General features: G+C 33.9%; 1 protein-coding gene across 4 annotated transcripts; it reads left to right on the top strand.

Annotated features, from left to right (window-relative positions):
- The first annotated feature begins 14193 nt into the window (after nucleotides 1-14193).
- LOC106411136 (two-component response regulator-like APRR2) lies at nucleotides 14194-18209 on the top strand. 4 transcript variants are annotated; one of them, XM_013851830.3, is made up of 10 exons: nucleotides 14194-14419; nucleotides 15005-15221; nucleotides 15830-15979; nucleotides 16073-16119; nucleotides 16193-16270; nucleotides 16357-16821; nucleotides 16896-17036; nucleotides 17118-17372; nucleotides 17623-17727; nucleotides 17823-18209. In XM_013851830.3, the coding sequence occupies exons 2-10, from the start codon at nucleotides 15086-15088 to the stop codon at nucleotides 18003-18005; spliced, it is 1560 nt and encodes a 519-aa protein (XP_013707284.2). In that variant the 5' UTR covers nucleotides 14194-14419; nucleotides 15005-15085; the 3' UTR covers nucleotides 18006-18209. The 4 variants fall into 4 exon arrangements, with proteins under 4 accessions (XP_013707284.2, XP_013707285.2, XP_013707286.2 ...); XM_013851831.3 differs by having other exon boundaries at nucleotides 14208-14419; nucleotides 15014-15221; XM_013851832.3 differs by having other exon boundaries at nucleotides 14224-14419; nucleotides 14997-15221.
- Nucleotides 18210-20554: the final 2345 nt, after the last annotated feature.

The following is a 20554-nucleotide window of genomic DNA, read 5'->3' as shown; positions in this document are numbered from 1 at the left end:
GGCGGACGCAGGTGGGGCTTGGGTGTGGCACGTGCTCCACCCTATTTTTTTGTTTTTTTGAGATTTTTGTTCAAAATTTATGTAAATACCCTTTGTTTTAAGTGTTATTTCATTATGTGCCACATACTTATTGTCTAGATATCCTTGTATTTACACTTTCTTATATTATATGCCCCATGCTTGCTAATTTTCTGGGTCCGCCCCTGTGTCAGTCGATGATGAACGTAAATGGATATTACTGTTTTAGCACATATCATAGTTGTCATGGGTCACATTTTGTCTCATGACTCCTCATCATACAAAAATGTGCATCACGCACTGATAAAAGAATATTTTTTAATTACATTGTCATATCAATTCAAAGATAAAAACAATTTACAGATTTTAATATATATGTCGTAGACCCTTATGTGAATCGTTGTATCTCTAACTACACAATCAAACAACAAATGAGATTTAAACAAAACGAGCCAGACAGAAACATATATCTTTTTTCCGACCTTAAAAATACTACGGATTGTGAAATCAGAAGCTCCTTGACGACAAACAAACAAAAAAACAAAACAAAACAAAAAAAAACAAACAGAGACAAATTATTTCGATGAAATGAATATTTTTTGAAACTTATGATGATGATGATAAATAACTATTGAAGAGTAAGAAGAAAAAAAGTAAACAGCAATGGATGGAATAAAGGACCAATATAAAGTAAAAACCAAAATAGCCTGCAGCTTCCAACTACCACTTTCGTCTACGTGATGAGTCTATAAAAACAAAATTAATTTTCCATTCAGTTATTACTACTAGTTCAATTCTCTCCCGTTTCAACAAAAGAAAACTTGGTAATTTACACACATTTTAATTGGCTTTTCATTCCTATGCAAAGAAAGTTTTGGGCTTAGCATTCTAAACCTCATGCATCCAACTAATGTACGGAATGTGTGGAGCTTTACATATTTTGTCTTTTTAAGATATTTAGTGGTCAACTATAACTGAAATCACAATGAAAGTTCTAATTTTAAAACATGAAGATGAATCTCTTAACCACTATATCTGGCATCAAGTAGTTTTTGTTGTAACAATATGCAAATAATTTAGAATAGCTGAGATTATGAATCTTAATTTGTAGCATCATTTTATCCTTCAATTCCCTCATATTTGCTGAACTATCGTCTTTGTTTAGAGTATTGATCAGTCTTTGAGAGAGAAAAGATATGGAAGGATTGATCAAAGGTTTGTCCGTCATAAACCACAGTATTCAATTTGATCAATAAATTAAACTTGGATAAAACGATATAAGACACGAACACTTGTGCCTCCTCCATAACAATTGAGCCTCAAATAGCTAAGAATTATATTTGTTTGTTTAACCACATTTTATATATCTTTGTTATTTGGTAATTTAAATTAGAAATAACTGCATTACAACTTATTTAAGTATATGTAAGAATAAATTATAAACCGAGAGCAGCTATATATAGACCAATGTTCTAAAAATTGCTAGGCGGTGATCATAAATCAATAAAGGAAACGACTCTCTCTCTCAAATTAAAGACGCTCTCCCATCTCTCTACCGCTTAGGGTTTCTTGAGCCGCTCTCTCCTCCTCCAGCGGTCGCCGACGCGTCTTAGGCGACCGCCGGGCCTTGCTTCGTGTTTCTTCTCTTTTGTATGCGTCTTTCTGTCCTCGTCGTCGTCTCCTCTTCTGTTTCTTTTTGCGGCTTCCAAACGCGGCGGCGGTCGACTTCCGGTTCAGATCCAGAGATTCCTTGCGTCGCGGTCAGTCCTTGGAGGTGGCAACACTAGAGGATGGTGTTTTTGATCCTCCACAGTTCTGTCTCTTTGGGGCTTGGTGAGCTTTGTCCGGAATGGGTTTTATTACGCTGTTGCTGTGCGTTTGGCTTGAGTGTTGTGGCGTGGTGTTTGTTGAGAAGCTGTCTGTCGTTGTTCTCCTCCGGCTAGTGGCATGGTGGTGGGGTTCTTTGGTATGGTTCAGTTAGGGTTTCAGTCTCTGCGGATCTGAGATCTGTTTCTCCGCTTCTTTGGGTGATCTCCGGTAGGCGCGTGTGGGCTCTCTCCGACTCGGTCTCTCCGTCGTTGGTGTGGTCTGGTGACGACGTGCGTAGATCACAGCAGCGCGTTGTGGTGGTAGGGAGCGTGTATTAGGCGAGTTCCTTGTTCTTCATGTTCTTCTCCAAAGCAGTTTCCGGTGTATCCGGTTTGGTCTTTGTCGTGGCCTGAATGCTCCTCGTCTTCATCACCCTCTCAATAAGGTATGCAGCTCTTGGGTCAACCTCGTTTGTTGGTGTGGAGATTTTTTTCTAGCCGTGCAGTAGTTGGTCTAGCGAGCGGTTCGTTCTCCTGCGGTTGTGCATCCGGAGAGGTAACCATCTTTCGGTCTACTCTCTCTATATGAGATTTCTGTTCAATGGGTGTAAACGGTCACGGCGGGTGGAACTGGAGGCGGCAATCTCCGGGTCTCTTCGACGAACGATGGCATCGTCGCTTGGTGGTTATCTTTCGTACCGTCGGAAGTATAGTTGTCTGGTGTTTTGGGTTTGTTCGTGCTCGGTTTCTTTGTCTGGGTTTGGTTTAGGGATAGAAGTCGGAAGCTGTAGGAACCGATGTTTCAATGTTTAGGTCGCCTTTCTCTCCGGTAGCTCGCGGTGCCCGATTCTCGTTCTCGACTAACCATGGTTCTCTGGTCCGAGCTTGACTCGTTATTAATCTGGCTTATCGGCTTTGCTTCGCTATTCTGCGGGTTTGACTCTTTCGGTTTAGAATTGTTGTTTAGTTTACTTTTTGCATTCCACTACAAGTTTTATGTATAATCTCTGTCACAAATTTAAAATTTGGTATAATAATTTAACATTTTACAAAAAAAAATTGCTAGGCGGTGGTTAGGCGCCTCATAGAGGATTATTTTTTAGGCAGGCGTCTAGGCCGATTTTTTGAACGCCTAAAAAAAATCGTTTCGCTCATACCCGATTTGCCGACTAGGTGGATGCCTAGGCGCCGGATAAGCTGATTTTTAGAACACTAATAATAAATCTTTTTTTTTGTGCACCTATCTTCTGAAAATAAACCAACTCTAACAAAGAGGGAGGAGTATTAGTACTGTAATAAAAAATTTCGTCCAAAGCACTTTTATAATAATAATGAAACACGTTAATTATCTAAAAAACGCTTTTAATTTACAAGACACGTGAAATAAGAGGAACTATTAGGCTATTGTGTCACACATTTGCTTACTTCCGAAGGGCACGACACCAAAGAAACCATCGGAATACCGCCCCATTGCTCTCTGCAACGTCCGGTACAAAGTCATAACAAAGATTCTTACCCGCAGGCTCCACCCTACCTAAATGGGATCGTCTCTAAACACCAATCCGCCTTTGTTCCGAAGCGTGCAATCTAAGACAACGTACTGATCACCCATGAAACTTTACATTATCTAAAAAGCTCAGGCGCGACGAAGAGATGTTCCATGGTGGTGAAAACTGACATGAGCAAGGCTTACGATCGGATCGAATGGAGTTTCTTGGAGACTGTCATGTGGAAATTGGGGTTTAGCGATCATTGGATTCAAAAGGTGATGGACTGTGTCACAACTGTCTCGTATTCATGCCTCATTAACAGGGCCCCTCGGGACACAATCAGACCCTCTAGGGGACTACGACAAGGCGACCCGTTATCTCCCTATTTGTTTATCCTTTGCACGGAAGTCTTGTCTGGGTTATGTCGGAACGCTCAGGCGGGAGGAGGCCTCAAAGGTCTGCAAGTCGCTCTGAGAAGCCCGTTCATAAATCATCTTCTCTTTGTAGATGATACGGTCTTCTTCTGTAAAACCAACTCCTCCAACTGCACCCACCTTACAAAGATCCTCAAACAGTATGAAGACAGCTCGGGTCAGTGCATTAACTTCACTAAATCAACAGTGACATTCTCCTCAAAGACTCCTCAAAATATCAAAGACAGAGTTAAGTTTTCACTGCAAATAGAGAAAGAGGGAGGCATGGGCAAGTATCTCGGGTTACCGGAATCCTTTGGGAGAAGGAAACGAGACGTCTTCACAGGCTTGGTGGACCGGATTCGACAACGCTCACTCTCTTGGACGATTAACTACCTATCAGGCGCAGGAAAGCATGTCCTCCTTCAATCTGTACTCTCAGCTCTCCCTAATCTCTTGATGTCTTGTTTTAAGATCCCTATATCCCTCTGCAAAAGAATTCAATCGATTTTAACTCGATTTTGGTGGGATAGTTCCCCTGACAAGAGGAAAATAGCTTGGGTGGCCTGGAGTAAAATGGCTACTCCAAAGTTCTTGGGAGGGCTTGGCTTCAAAGATATAGAGAGTGCCAATGATGCTTTATTGGGGAAGCTCAGCGCGAGAATACTTGAGAATCATGACTCCCTCCTAGCTCTGGTATTAAAAGGGAAATACTATCATGATTGCTCTTTCATGGAGAGTACCCCAAAGACTGGATCATCTCATGGTTGGGTGAGCATTACTATCGGGAAAAACCTTGTAAAAAAAGGCATGGGCTATATAATTGGCAACGGTGAAGCAGCTAATATCTGGACAGATCCATGGCTCTCACCCACAGAGGCCCTCACTCCCATGGGTCCCGCACCTGCTTCTCTTTTATCTCTCAGAGTCTCGGATCTCCTTACTCCAGAGACCAACGAATGGAACATCCCCAAAATCCGAGAAACCTTACCTCTCTATGAGGATACGATAAGACTACTTATCCCTAGCTCTATTTGCCCGCCGGATAAGGTAGTGTGGTTGGGCGAGAAATCTGGAACTTACACGACAAAATCAGGATATAAACTCGCCCTAGGCAGTAGTCAACCACCTTCATTCAACTGGATGCAACATGTATGGCATGTGAAGACATCGAAGAAGCTCCAACACTTCCTTTGGAGATCTCTCAACGATGCTCTCCCAGTAGGTAATCTACTAGCCTACAGAGGTATCCAAAATGTGGCGGACTGTAAGCATTGCGGTTCTACAGAAACTATCATACACGTGTTGTTTAGCTGCCCCCTTGCTCAACAGGTTTGGGAGATGGCTCCAATTTCTATGCAGGAATTGGACCCCTCTGCTTCTTCCCCGCGGCAACTACTCCCAATCACACTTAAGGCAACTAATCTCCCTCCCACAGGCTTGACCACGTCTCCCCTTTCTCCATGGATCCTCTGGAATCTTTGGACAGCAAGAAACAGAGCTATCTTTGATAACTTGTGTCCCACGGCACTAGAAATTATTGCAAAAGCCTTGCTGGATGCAAAAGAATGGGAAGCTGCAAATCAACTAATACCAAAACCGAAACTGGGACGTACACCCCCCCAAGGCAAACCTAACGATGTGTACCCTTCTTGTTGGGTCGATGGAGCTTGGGATGCGAAGACTCTCTGTGGAGGAGCCGGTTGGACAATCAAGGCAACTAACATGACTACACTATGCAAAGATTCAACCTCTAGAAACCATGTGAGCTCTGCTCTCGTCTCTGAAGTCATGGCGGTAAAACATGCTCTCCGTTCTGCAGCAGCTTTGGGATTAGTGAACCTCAACTTGTTTTCGGACTCTCAAGTCCTAATCTCCATCCTACACTCAGGGTCCGATTTGAATGAGATCGCGGGTCTCCTTTTAGACATTAGGAACCTTGCCTCTCTCTTCAATCACTTATCATTCTCTCATGTTTCTCGTACTTGTAATGTATTGGCTGATTCTTTGGCCAAATCAGCTCTGGCAAAGCTGGTGGCAGACCTTACTCTCTTTGGAGCGCCATAAGTTTTTAATACAAAATTTTTTCTGATAAAAAAAAAAATTAAGCTATTGTGTCGCAGATGAAAAAAAAAAATATTAAACCATGCACTTGCCTCTAATAAGAGGAAATAGTAGCCATTGTGCCAATTGCCAAAGATGAAAAAAAAAAAATTACAAGACACGTGAAATCGAAAAGAGTTTTCACGATCTGAAGTTTATATTTTGTCGGACTAATAGAATTGAATGATTCATTTCAACACGTACTACCTACTTTAAAAACTTTAATCATAGTAAACTAAGAAATTAGGAGCAATGATTTCAATCTCTTTATAGCGCAAGAGGTTTTTTTTTCTTCAATAAAGTAACGCACGAGATTTCAATTTCGTTTGAATTTTCCCCATCGGAAATAACTCTTTTTCACGTAAGAATTAAAAAGGCGAGTTGAAAAATTTGTTAATAAAACTAAAAGAGAAGAGACTATGGACTCAAGTAACTCAACAGAGATTGGGACACCTAAAAAGTCAAAACTTCATTCAGTTACGTATTTATATATACAAACATAACATTTGACAAATGTTAAGATGTCTGTTTCATGTTTCATATGAAACATAAACAGTACATAAATATATATGTATCAGTGTCTGTTTCTCAAATTTCAAAATGATCACGTCTTCTTCTACAAAACTTTTTATAGTAGGTGTGTTCAATACGTACAAACCAACCAAATTGAATAAACTTATGATCCGAACTAAATAGTGAACTTATAAACTCTCTCTCTTTTTCTATACAAATAGTGAACGAAATGGCTTATTAGATTGATGGGTTAACCTTCCGTTTTTCAATTTCCTGAGAGATTGTGATCTAAGCTACAAAAACCAGTTTTGAAAATCAGGCCAAACTGTGGGCGCTTGACAATAACTGCGTGCTATTAAGTATTTCCCCCCTTTGTTTTAAAACTCAGAGGCTTATCATATTAATTGTTTTTGTTTCCTTTCTGTTTTTGGCTCAATTTAATCATATGTTACAACTTACCTCGATTGGTCCTTTATGTACAAGCTCGCTCAATACAAGGTCGACCACTTTTTTGTAGTTTTCCTTCTTGTCGATGATTGGTTAGTCATGTATCCCATTATATTATTTCTGAAACATTACCACTTCTTTTTGTAAACACATGTCATCACTAGGATGATTCTTAGAATTATTAGAAAAATAGGTTGGTTCATCTAATTATATAATAAGTTTTTTATTAAACTAACCATAAATTCATTATTAATGTCATTTATTATTTCCTTAAATAAAGCTTACGGAATTGCCTAATGTGGGTAAAGTATATATGACAATTAATGATTTTGAATAATAAAGATCTGATAAAAAAATGTATCTTCTATCAAATTTGTTTAATTTAAAACTATTAAAATGATTTTAAAAAAACACAATAACCATATTATAAAAATTTAGATTTTTCTGTATATTTTATATTTTGAATTTTAAAAAATGACTATAAATTACTAAAACTGTTAAAAGTCTCACATTCAAATTTTGCGATCCATGGTCTAAATTTTTTGTTATGACAAAATACAAATGATTACAAAATCATATAAGTAAAAGATTAATTTAATTAATCATTAAGATTTAAAATATATATGTATATATATCATTCTAAATTAAACTATAAACTATATTGAATAAATAAATATTTTAGTTTCAAAATTTACTTTGAATAATTTTTTTTGATAAAAGTTTTGAACTAACATTGATAAATTTTTTAAAATTATCAATTATTAAAATTATTAATCTCACAATGAAAATTTTGTTATTAGTAATTTAAAGTTTTTGCTATTAAAAATACGTATGATTAAAAAAACACATGAGTAGAAATCATCATTTAAAAAAAAAAATAGACATTAATATTAAAAATATACTATGTATGTTAATATCATTTAAATTTAATTACATATCCTATCAATTTTTTTAAAAAAAATGTTTGGATTAATAAAATTGATTTATTCGTTCGCACCAATTTAATTATATATGTAATAGTTACTGACTTTTAATTATTCAATATATATTTATTATTTCATAATATGTAAGAACATATAATACATAAAATAATTTATATATATAATGTTTATCCCGGTCAAGGCGCGGATCTTAATCTAGTTTTATATTACTTACCTTACCAGCCAAAATTGAATAGTTACATGCGTTTGGAGTATCAATGTTTTCATTTGAGATCTTTTCTCCAAGAAAGATTATTCAATGCACTCGAGTCCATTCACTAGAGTGGAGATATATACCAAACTATACAAGAACAAAGAAACCAAAAACCACATCATGGCCGACATTAGCTGCTGATATCTTGATGATTTGCATTGTTTTAACCATTCATTCTTGAATATTTTGATCATTTAGGATGATATTTAGACATGTTTAGGTTGTATAGCACTACATATGTCCTTATCAGGTGATGGAAATGTCAAATGGTGACTTTGGAGCATTTAGAGATGGTTTGGAAGCAAGATTGGTGATTTTCGAGCATGAGACGAGATGATCAAGTGTCCCAGCGGTCTTGTGACATCCCAGCGGCTTTGTGACCCCATCGAGAAGCCGCTGCAAGCGCTCGAGGAATGGAGACTAAGTGTGGGAGCGGCCTTGCGCAGCGGTGTGTTGAAGCCGCTGGGAAAATACCCCACTCCATGCCGCATATGTACTTGTTGCAGTGGCCGGATGACGAAGAATGCAAGAAGTCGCTGTGAGAACCTCTGTGGCCTAGTGGAGCTGTTTTGCCTAGCCGCTGCGAGTCCAAAAAATCAACATTTCGGAGTTTGACCAGATATTTACCCATTTGTGTTTGGGTCAAACCATGTTTGTTGGGTTGACCTAGTTCGATTTTAAGGTACTATAAATGTTTCTTAGACCTAATCTTAAGATCTTATCTTGTTTTCTATCTAATCAAAAACCACTTTTGGGGTGAAAGATCTAATCTTGATCATTATCTTTTGTGTTTGCTTGATCGCTTTGATCATTAATCATGCTTAGACTTAGATCAACTAATGATTTAGTGTCTACCATGATAATGAGTGAGTAGTCATCTTTGGATTCATGGGTTAGGATGATTAGAATGATTAAGTGATGATCTAGAGTGTTTAGAGTTAGATTAATATGTTTCCTTGCTTGATTGAGTGATCTTAATGCTAGTATAGAGTTGACCTCTTTAGATTAGAACTCTAGACATTTCATTACATGGAAGGTGTTCGATGAAATGTCTGAGTCAACTCAACTTGCTCTTTGCTTACCCTACCAAAGGGATTTGATGTTAGGGAAGTTTAGATAGTTTTTTTTTTTTGAAAAATTTTTTTTTGTTTTTTTTTATAACACTTTGTTTTATTGAACTGATTTGAAACATATTACAAGTTTAGATAGTTAAATGACTTGTTCTTAATGATTGCTTGATTGACACAAATCAAATGCATTTGATGTTTGATCAATGAAAGTAAATGAACATTTATCTTGACAAAGAACTTGTTTAGGAGTGTTGTCTAGACTTAAAGAAATATGTTGATTGATATCTTGTCATTTTAGATTGGATCTTAGTCATTTGAAATCAAATTCCTAGACCCATGACTCCTCTTTTATCTCATTGCTTAAAAGTTTGTTAATTTGTTGTCTTAGAATCTTGTTATTTAAATTAAATCATTTCATTACATTTAATGCATTTAGATTAAATATGAACATGTATTCTCTTTGCATTTGAAACCACTTAGAATTTGATTCTCTTAGGGGGGTGTATTGAATATGAAATTTGAAGGGATTTGATTTTAGTGAGTTTTTAGATGATTTTAAGAGAATGTTAGAATTTGGTGTGATTTTTGTTAAATAACTCTAGAATCTCATATAAAATCATGGGATTTGGATTTTTATTTTTATAACTAAGAAATCCCTCTCAAACACCCTAAAAACATTTAAAGCATTCTAAAATCTCCAACTTAAATTTTGTTCAATAACAGTGGATTTCAGAGTGTTTGTTAAAATGACAAGTTCAATAACACTGGATTTGAAAGTATTTTTTAAAATCCTCATTTGAATAACACTGGATTTGTCATTTTAATACAAATCATCTGAAACTCTTAGTTGAATACACCCCTTAAATACTACATTGAATTAGGATAGAAACATTCTTATCAGCTGCCGGACCGAAAAGCAAACAGATAAATTTGAAACTGCAGCAGTGAGCCCGTTAGGAATTAGGATGAACTCCTTGATAAAAAGGAAAAAGCCACAAATGGACTTTTCAATCATGTAGAACTTTAGATAAATACGACGGAGCTCGAATAATTAACAAAATATGTTCAATAGAAAAAAGACAAGTGTGGTGATGGTGGAACAAACTAGCAAAAGCAATTATCATTCAAATGAGTAAAAAATAAAAGGACCATGTAATACTGAACACTCTATAAAATAATGGTTATTTCCCAAAAATGAATGTTTTAGCAATAATTGGCGGAAAAAACTCGTTTTTTTAGGTTTCGGCGGGAAAACTCGTTTTCGATTTTGGCGGGAACAATTGTTTTTACGTTTTTGGCAGGAAAACTTGTTTTTACGGTTTTGGTGGAAAACTTCGTTTTTGATTTTTGTGGGAAAAGTTGGTTTTACGGTTTTGGCGAAAAACTCGGTTTGCGGTTTTGGCGGAGAAAACTCGATTTTGTCATTTTGGCGGGAAAACTCGTTTTACGGTTTTGGCGGAAAAAATTGATTTTACAGTTTTGGTGGAGAAAACTTGATTTTGTCATTTGGCGGGAAAATTCGGTTTTGCGTTTTTGGCGGGAAAACTCGTTTTTATTTTGGTGGAAAATTTTGATTTTTGCAGTTTCGGCGGAAAAACTCGGTTTGCGGTTTTGACGGGATAGCTGGGTTTTCGGTTTTGGTGGGACAACTCATTTTTCGGTTTCGGTGAAAAAATCATTTTAATGGTTTTGGTGGAAAAAAAAGTTTTTTCGATTTTGACGGAAAAATTTGTTTTTGATTTTAGCGGAAAAAAATTGTTTTTTGGTTCTGACGGAAAAAACGTTTTCTAGAAATTTTATATAATTTAATTAAGATGATAAAAAAAATAATATAATTGAAAATCCATGGGTATACAATATGGTTGACCCATTAATTTTTGATGGGTAAAAATCCAACCTATTATTAATGGGTTTAGGTAAATCCATGAGTAATTACCCATGTTAACATCCTAGTGTCTGTGTTAACTAGTTGTTGTGCCCCTAATTCAAATCCGTATAATGCTAAAACAGTATTAAAAAAAATTGGAAAAAGAAAGAAATCGCAGTTTTGAGTCTTTGACGATGAACTCTACTCTCCCTTTCAAAAATAAGTAATAATCAGAGTTGGATATGGTCAAACTAAAGTTTTTCGATTGCCGTTACAGAAAAAAAAAACTACGCTTGATTGGTTGTTGTATATCTTATATATTAAAATATGTGATTTTTTAAAAAATGAATTCTTACTAGAAATCAGTTATCATTCATTTATTACTAATAATATGAATTAATAATATATCATTCCTAATATAACATCGACTCCTAAAAACCCGGATTGGTTAACAAACTCACATTTATTCATGTATGATATTTTTATTTGGATCATTATTTAAATTTTTTATTAAATGTATTTCTTGAATGCTAATATATAATTTTTAACTACTTAAATCATAATATAATTTGATATCTTTTAATTTAAAATATAAATATATATATTTAATTTTCTTAACAAATGTGTTGAAAAACATTATAAAAATATCTTAATTATCAAAAATTGTATATAAATATTTTCACTAATTTTGTAATTAGTAATGAAATTAATGTTATTAATATATATATATATATATATATATATATATATATATATACTCAGTTATCTTTTATAAAATGAAAAAAATTATATCAAATTTTACTATTTTATAGTTATATCTATCATTTTAAAATAAAACATTGTATTTAACTAAATATGATAAAATTATTTTAAACTGATAAATTAATATATTTTATTTTCACAAACATTAAAAATTTATGCTAGAAATATAATATGTTGGTAGAACGGGTTAACATTAGTAAATTAGATAATTCATGTATAAAATTAACTTATCTTACACTTTTATATATATATATATATATATAGTTATTATCTTAAATGAACAAACATAAAAAATATTGATAAATGAAATCTGGCGTTTTGAATTACAGATCATGATCATAATAATTGAATAAAAATAATTTTAAAATATATATAATAAAAAATAGCAAATATATGTGATGATTTTAAATAATCAATTAAGTTACTGTATGAAAACTATCAAATTGTTATATTTGAAATAATTATATATAAACATTTAAATATATAAGTTACTTTAAAAATATATTCTAATTATGTAAAATATATATAAACATGAAATTAATATCCGCACGGTTGTGCGGATCCAAATCTAGTGCCTAGTTACAACAATAGATGTTATTTGTTTTCTTTGAAACAATTTTTTTTTGGACATCTGCTACAAGGGAAAAAATATTAACAATATAATAAACACGAACCAGCCTTCGCAAGTTCGCGTAATCTGAATTTTAAGGTCGAAATCTATTTTTGTTTGTATAATTGTATTCGCGTAATCTGAAATGTATAAGCAAGCAATGAATATGTTTGTGCATGGTTTTAAGAAGTAGCAAGGCTTTAAAATAGTTTTGTATTAGCCTACTTGGGACTTGGGACTTGGGACTTGGGACTTGGGAGAATGCATTTAGTAGAGCAAGCAAGCGTTATGAAGTTCTGTTTGTTGAGGTTTGTCTTATTTTAAGAGTGGATTTTTTTTTGATAACCGAGTGTCATGGCCCCACCGTGGTGGTCCAGACTAGAGACCGAACCCTTTAGCGGCGCGGACGCACACCCGAAGGTGGGTCATGGCCAGGCAACGGTCTTCGGTCTCGGGCGCCAGAGCAAGTCCGCATGTAAATTCTCTGGTGACCAGTGCGAATCGAACCCGAGACCGTACTTGCAGCCGCAAGCCGTTTACCACCAGACTAACTCGTCCTGGTTGGATTTTGGTTTTATGTGAGCACTGATACATCCTGTTGCACAATTACTCATTGCTTTTATATATGTTACTCATCTCGTACCCATCTTAATTTTTAAAACATTCACTGTTGTCAAACCGGGTATTAAGTAGTAGTAGTATATACTTATATAACTAGAAAACAAGTAACAAATATTGAAAACAATTAACTATTAGGTTTGATTTATCCGTTACTTATCCGAAGAAAAACATTTTTATTATTGTGAGAAGTAAACAACACTATGCTGAGAAATTAATGTTTTGTCATTCTTCCTTTTTATTATATCCATAAATATTTTGTTTGGAGTAATTTACGTGTTTTTAATAGACAGTAAACAAAACAAATTATATGTTTCTCTCTAATACGGTATTATTTAGCAGCTAATTCTTAAATACTTGCAAATAACTTATAAGCATTTACAAATATCAAATAAAGGAGAAGATCAAATAATTTGCAAATAATTCATTTTAAGAAAGTATTCAAAATAACCAATACTCGTTTTTAACAAGTAAGTTCAAATCCAAAATTTTATTCTTCGTACAAAACACATTAAGTATTAAAGTTTTTTTTTTTTTAAATAGCAAGTACCGACTTATACCCCTCACTAGGTGATTGGATTTTAAATGAAATCCTTGATCGGATTAATTTATACCGTAAAAAAATGTTTTGGGTTGTCCGATAAAACATTTTTTTCTTTGTATGTATTTGTTTTCTCATTTTAGTTTTGGATTTCTTCTTTTATATATGTCTCAGATTGATTTTTTCTGGGTATTTAGATTTTGTCGGTATTTTAGAATTAAATACCATCAAATTGAAGATACCAATCACCGATCTTTTTTCCTTTCATGTTTTTAATCTAAACATTTTATTATTTTTAATCACATATTATAACATCTTAATTTTATTTATTGAAATAATTTTCTACAGCTTGAGAAATAAAACTTAGTGTATAAGGCTGTTATATCTAATTTTTATTTTTAGTTAAGAAATTAATAAAACATTAAAATCATGAATAATTTTTTAAAAAATTTAGATAATATTTAAAGGTAAATATAATTTTTAAAGCTCAATGAATCACTCCCATAGAGTCATATCAATTTTTGGTAGAATATCTAGCAAATGCCTATTTTGTAATTAAAATTGTGCTAATTTGGAATATAATGATATTCTAAGGAGACTTTCAACTTTTCTCTTTGTTAGAGGGAATTAGACTTATATAAATATATTAAAAAGGTAAAAGATCCTTTTACTTTTATCATTTTCTTCTAAATCCAATATATTAACCTTTATCTTAGTAAGGACCTTTATCTTAGTAAGGCTTTTGATTCCATATATCTTTGTGTATAACCCAATGACAATAACAATACTAGTCACCAACTTATTATAACTCTTCATCCATTCTCTCTCTCTAAAAGTCACCAAGTCCACCCATAGGATTTAACTTTGAACGTGACTAAAGAACAGAGAGAGTGAAAGAGAGAGAGAGTGAAAGAGAGAGAGAGCTTGAGGAAGGGGGTTAAGCAAATCTGCAGAAACACTCTCAGGTATGAGAACACCTTAAACATATGAGATTTCCCTTAGTCTACTTTTTTCATTGGACTTCTTGATTGTGAAAGTCTATTTTGTTTTTCAATTACAAGCTTTGTTTTTTCGTTTTGATAAATTATATGTTCATTGCATGATATAAGCATCTCTTCTCTGGATTTGGGATCTTCTTTTGCAAACCGGGTGAAAAAACAATTTCTATAAATTTGTTTTATAGAAAAGTGCAAATTTTAATTTGATCCAGTTCTTCCTCTATGAGTATTCCTCTCAATTTCCCTATTTTTCATTAAATATACATACTGCATGCACGAGTTAACGACACTTAAAAACTAATTGAGATGTAATAGTTTTCTTATAATTGACCATTAATATATTCACTCTCAAATGATTCAACGCTTTGTTAGATTTCATGGCATGGTGGTCCACTCCTTAAATAAGAAAATCGAGTTCCTCATGAATTATTCTTCTTATCTCATCAATAATACACACCTTTTTGTATATTTACTTTTCTATGTTGTATTCCTTTAAAACTTATTTCATTTTTGTTTTGTTATTATTAATCAAAAATCTAGATAGTGATTTAGTTCCCGCAGATTCTACCGGCAACGACAGTGACGGCGGCGAGAAGCGGCGGTGTTGGCCGCGAAAACAATGCAAAACCAGCTATGGTCTGTACCGCTAACGATTTATCAAAATGGGAAAATTTTCCAAAGGGACTTAGAGTTCTTCTCCTCGACGGCGGCAGAGACGGCATATCGGCAGCCGAGACCCGATCGAAGCTCGAGTCCATGGACTATATTGGTGAGCAAACTACTCTTTCTCAGTTTCTTTCAAACCTTTTTCTGCTTTTGTTTGATTAGAAAAAGTATATTAAGGCTTTATAAAAAATATTTAATGGCTCTGTATAATAAATAAATAAATCATATTTTTATATTTGTCATCTACTTGAGTGAGACCTTACGGTGTATAGCTTACTAGTTTAATTTTAGAGTTACTTTAGCTCTCACATGTCCCGTGACGATTCCTTTTTTGGATATCCATTGATTTATAATAAGATTGTTATGAGTTGAACAAAAAAAATAATAAATAAGATTGTTATGAAATTAATAATAATGGATTATAGTAAAGAAAAACAACGTTTTAGTTGGTTGAAAGTGGAAAACAGAAGTAGTAATGTGCAGTTATATTTTGGAGTTTTATTAGTTTTCAAATCACATTTTTGGAATTTTGAAAGAGCTATACTGCATCTAAACAAACTCATTAACGTTACCCTTACACTGAGAATATGTGGTTTTCTCGGGTTTATTGAACCAGAATCCAAACTATACCAAAGCTCTATTAATCCAGGTATACCAAAGCTCTTGTTTGTGCATTATTCAGTTCTTGATCTTCTTGGAACTATCTTGCAGTCACTACATTCTATGATGAATCTGAAGCACTCTCTGCGGTTGTCAAAAGCCCGGAGAGCTTCCACATTGCAATCGTCGAGGTGAATACGAGTGCAGAGGATGAGAGTTTCAAGTACCTTGAAGCTGCCAAAGGCCTTCTTCCTACTATAAGTTTGTAAACTGTACCTTTGAAGTTTCTACGAATTTTTGCAATATGATTTTTTTCTTTTTTTTTTAATGTGGATTTTGTCTTTATCTTTACAGTGATTTCGGACGACCATTGCATCGCAACTACAATGAAATGCATAGCGGTAAGTGACAGAAACTTCCATTTTGCTTAGATGTATAAAAAAAATGTTGGTTATGTGATGAAGTGTTTTCCAGCTTGGTGCAGTTGTGTTCCTTCAAAAACCACTCTCACCGGAGAAACTAAAGAATATTTGGCAGCATGTCGTTCATAAGGTTCGGTTAGTTTATTATCTTAATACATCTTTACATAAAATAGTGTAACCATCTAAGAAAATGAACATTTTTATTGTTGTTGTTAGGCATTTAATGATGGAGGAGCTAGTGTTTCGGAATCACTTAAGCCCATTAAAGATTCTGTTGTCTCGATGCTTAATGTCGATACCAATATGACAATCGATGATAAAGATCCAGCACCATCAACCCCTCAGTTAAGGCAAGTTTCACGGTTACTAGACCAAGAGAACAGAAATTGCTCGGTGGAAAATGTAAACTCGCCTACCGAGAAAGAGAACACGGAGGATCATGACATCGGTGAATCCAAATCAGTCGACACTACAAATCATGAAGATAATGTGATTGTCAAAGAAGAGAAAGGAGATGGTGAAAAGGAAGCAGAACAAGGCCAAACCGAAGAACAGAAACAAGAAGAAGGTGAAACCGGTGATTCAGTTAATTTTCATAAGAAAGAAGATGAGACTAATAAACCTATTAATAAATCATCCGGGAACAAGAACTTGTCTAGTAACAAAGCTAGTCGAAAGAAGGTAGTGTCAGGTCTCTCTTTATGGTTCTTAGTTTCTATACGGTTCAGCCTCGTAATTGATATCTTTTCCTTCAGGTGGATTGGACACAAGAGCTGCACAAGAAGTTCGTGCAAGCGGTAGAGCAACTTGGAGTCGATCAAGCGATACCTTCAAGGATTCTTGAATTGATGAAAGTAGATGGCTTAACTCGACATAATGTAGCTAGTCACCTTCAGGTATTTAACTCCAAAAGTGTCGAATGTTTTTACATATATTTTTGTGAAAATGTTACAAAATCTTGGGAATTCTTTGAGCAGAAATTTCGGATGCATAGGAGAAATATTCTTCCAAAGGATGATCATAACCATAGATGGATACAATCTAGAGACAACCATAGACAAATACAACGGCAATATAACGGTTTCCAGCAACAGCACCGTCCCGTAATGGCTTACCCCGTTTGGGGTCTTCCCGGTGTTCATCCGCCTGGAGCAGTTCCGCCTTTGTGGCCGCCGGCATTGCCGTCTGCCGGTCAACTACCTCCATGGCATTTTAAACCACCTTATCCAACGGTAACATTTCAAGTTCTCTACTTCTCTTTATATATATAAAGTCAAAGATTCGAGTAACAAGGAACTAAATCAGATTTAAAACAATAATAAACGTAAAAAATGTCACTGTTTAAGTCTATAAATAAAACTTAGTTATCTAGATAAGATTGTTTGACAAAAAAGTAAGTTTGATAAGATTTTAGTGATGTAATGTTTAGAAATGATAGCTAAATCAATTATTGATGTTATATTGTATATTATCGTGTTTCAGTTGAATGGTAATACATGGGGTTATCCGGTTGGACCACCGGTAACCGGAACATTCTTTTCTCCTCCGATAACCGGAACATTCAGTACTCCTCCGGCGAATCAGCTGGTAAATTTTCATAAATTCTCTACTTTGCGTTAGAAATAACTACATTAAAGTATTAATTTCCGGGTCGGTTTTGCGTTGAATTTGGGTCGGGCCAGGACGAGGAAATGATTGATCAACTGGTTAAAGAAGTGATTAGCAAACCTGGGATGCCGCTACCGCTCGGACTAAAACCGCCATCAGCCGAGAGCGTTTTAACTGAGCTATTGCGTCAAGACATCTCGGCCGTTCCTTCTTCCTCTTCCTCTTGTCAAATCAACGGCTCTCGTCGTCTCCGCTGATGTGTCCACAAAGCGGGACCCATGAAAACCAGGTGTGATGATGTCATGCGTAGCATCCTTCTCCGTATCTGACGGTCCGAAGCAGGAACTGATGATTTTGGATATAGAGAGAGAGTTGAACTGTTTTTTATTTTGTCATCAAATATTTGGCTTTTTTTTTGTTTGTCACTGGTTTGGCTTTATTATAATTATTATCGAAAAGAATCAGACGGTGCAGATGTGGGCCACGACGATAGTTCGAGGACCACAAAAAGAAATCCGCGGCTGTAAATAGATCTCGGACACGAGATTTTGAGGAGTCGGAATCCGACATGTGTTTCTCTTTTGTGGCTTGTAGAAGCGGGTCCCATCAAAGAGTTTAATAGTTGACCCTTTTTTGGTGATGCGATAAAAAAGTAAAGTACAACTCAATGATTCCGTGATGACATTTTTGTTTATTTTTCTATAAATCCTAAGTAAAATAGTAAAATACAAACGAACGAATATAAAAAAAAATTCAAGAGAGGAGAATTACTAGCATTTGTTTCTTGTAACGGGATCAGTAAGTATGTCACTTCTAAATTCTAATACATTCTCAAACCGTTTCGTGGGAATTGCCAAGGTTTTGAATGGTTTTTCAACATCCTGAGGTTTAAAGGAAATTTAAATAAAATCGGTGGGAGTAGAAATATATGAACATAGTAAAATTGCTTTACGATATCAGTTAAAAACATTATAAGCTGTAAAAAATTCACAATATTTGGAGTCTTAGACTTATTAGGATAAGATACCATCCTAATTATTCGGTGGACTCTTAATTGCATTTGTTTTACGAGAAACTAGATTCTGATATGCCCTTAAAAAGACGAGTATATTTTTTGTTTTCCATTTTTATTAGGAATTAAATTTTTATATTTGTGTTTTTTAGTCATATTTTTATTTTTCTTTGTACAATATTTTTCTTAAATAATTAATAAAAAGTTTTAATAATTATATTAAAATAGGTAGATCACACTTATATCAATAGGTCATGTTCCTGTTTTAATAGAATACTAGATACTAGATTTTGATCCGCGCTTTCGAAGCGCGGATTTTTTGGCTAATAAAAATATTTGATATGAATTAGTGGAAGTACAGATTTTTCGTTTAATTAAAATGGATATGAATTAGTGTTCTGATTTGATGTATATTATTATGCACACTCTTATGTTACAACATCATCTTTATATTTTATGTAAATTTTATAAGAGTTACATATGTTGAACTGGTGAGACATAAGATTTGTTTTGCAGATTTTGGGTTAATTTAGTTATATGATTATTTTTAGGTTTTTAATAGTTTTAGCAATGTTTTTGTACCTGATCCAAACCCACGGTCGAATTGATAATTTTGGTGACGTATATAATCTGATCATACTAAGTTAAAACATAATATATAAAAACATGATAAAACCTGGAAAAAAAATTCATCATTAACCCGCCATCTGATACTGTTGACCCGATAAAATATTATATAAATTTGATGATATTTTTTAAAATGTTGATTCAAACTTTTTCAATACTTTTTGGTAGTACTTAAAAGTGAATAAACTTTTTGATTTGTGATTCTTTAATAGTATGAATTTGTAGGTTTTTAATAGTTTTAGCAATGTTTTTGTACCCGGTCCAAACCCGCGGTCTAATTAATAAATCCGATAATCCATATATAATCCGATCTGGATTAAGTTAAAACTCAATATGTAAAAACTTGATAAAACTTGGTAAAAACTCATCATTAACCCGCCATATCATACTGATTGATCCAATAAAATATTATATAAATCTTATGACATTTTTAAAAATGTTGATTTAAACTTTTTGCATACTTTTTAATAGTACTTAAAATTGAATATATCGAATGACACTAAGATTTTTTAAAAATTACATTACAAAAAATTCTCAAAAAATTACATGATAAGATGGAAAGGGACCCATTTCCAAATTCATAGTGTATCCCTCTATTATAAATGTGGTTCTTATATTCAGTTTCAATAGTATTGAGAAAAAAATGAGTTTATTTAAAGTATTTTATAGTTACAGAAAAATAATAATATAATTAATGAGTAGGTGCAATATTTTTGTAAGTAACTTTTTAGGATGATCATATTTTAATAATATAGATAATAAAAAGAAATTTGTGTGATCTAATATTGTTCAAGAAAATATATCATAAAAATATGTTGAAGCGTTTAAGAAAATACTTAATGAATCATGCATATATTGAAATACATATTTATTCATATGATAGGGTGCCATCATAAGTGAACAACGTCCAGTTCATTAAAATACGGTCAATAATTATTCTATGCTTTTTGTTCATGTGGTTGTTCTATGGTTTTTCCAAAGATTATGAGTAGTAAGGTTAACATATTTTTTTGTTTATATGTGGGTGATGAATTATGATAGGTTATTAATTTGAAACTTAATTATGATATAGTTATAACATAAAAGAGAGTTGTTGTCGATCTAGGTTAATAAGGGACCCACTATATATGTGACTAAAATCTATCAATTGAAAAAAAGATTCTAATG

The sequence above is a fragment of the Brassica napus genome, chromosome C7 (assembly GCF_020379485.1).
Source record: "Brassica napus cultivar Da-Ae chromosome C7, Da-Ae, whole genome shotgun sequence".
Classification (NCBI taxonomy): Eukaryota; Viridiplantae; Streptophyta; class Magnoliopsida; order Brassicales; family Brassicaceae; genus Brassica; species Brassica napus.
The sequence above is the reverse complement of the archived record's forward strand: the minus strand, read 5'-3'. Positions and strand labels throughout refer to the sequence as shown.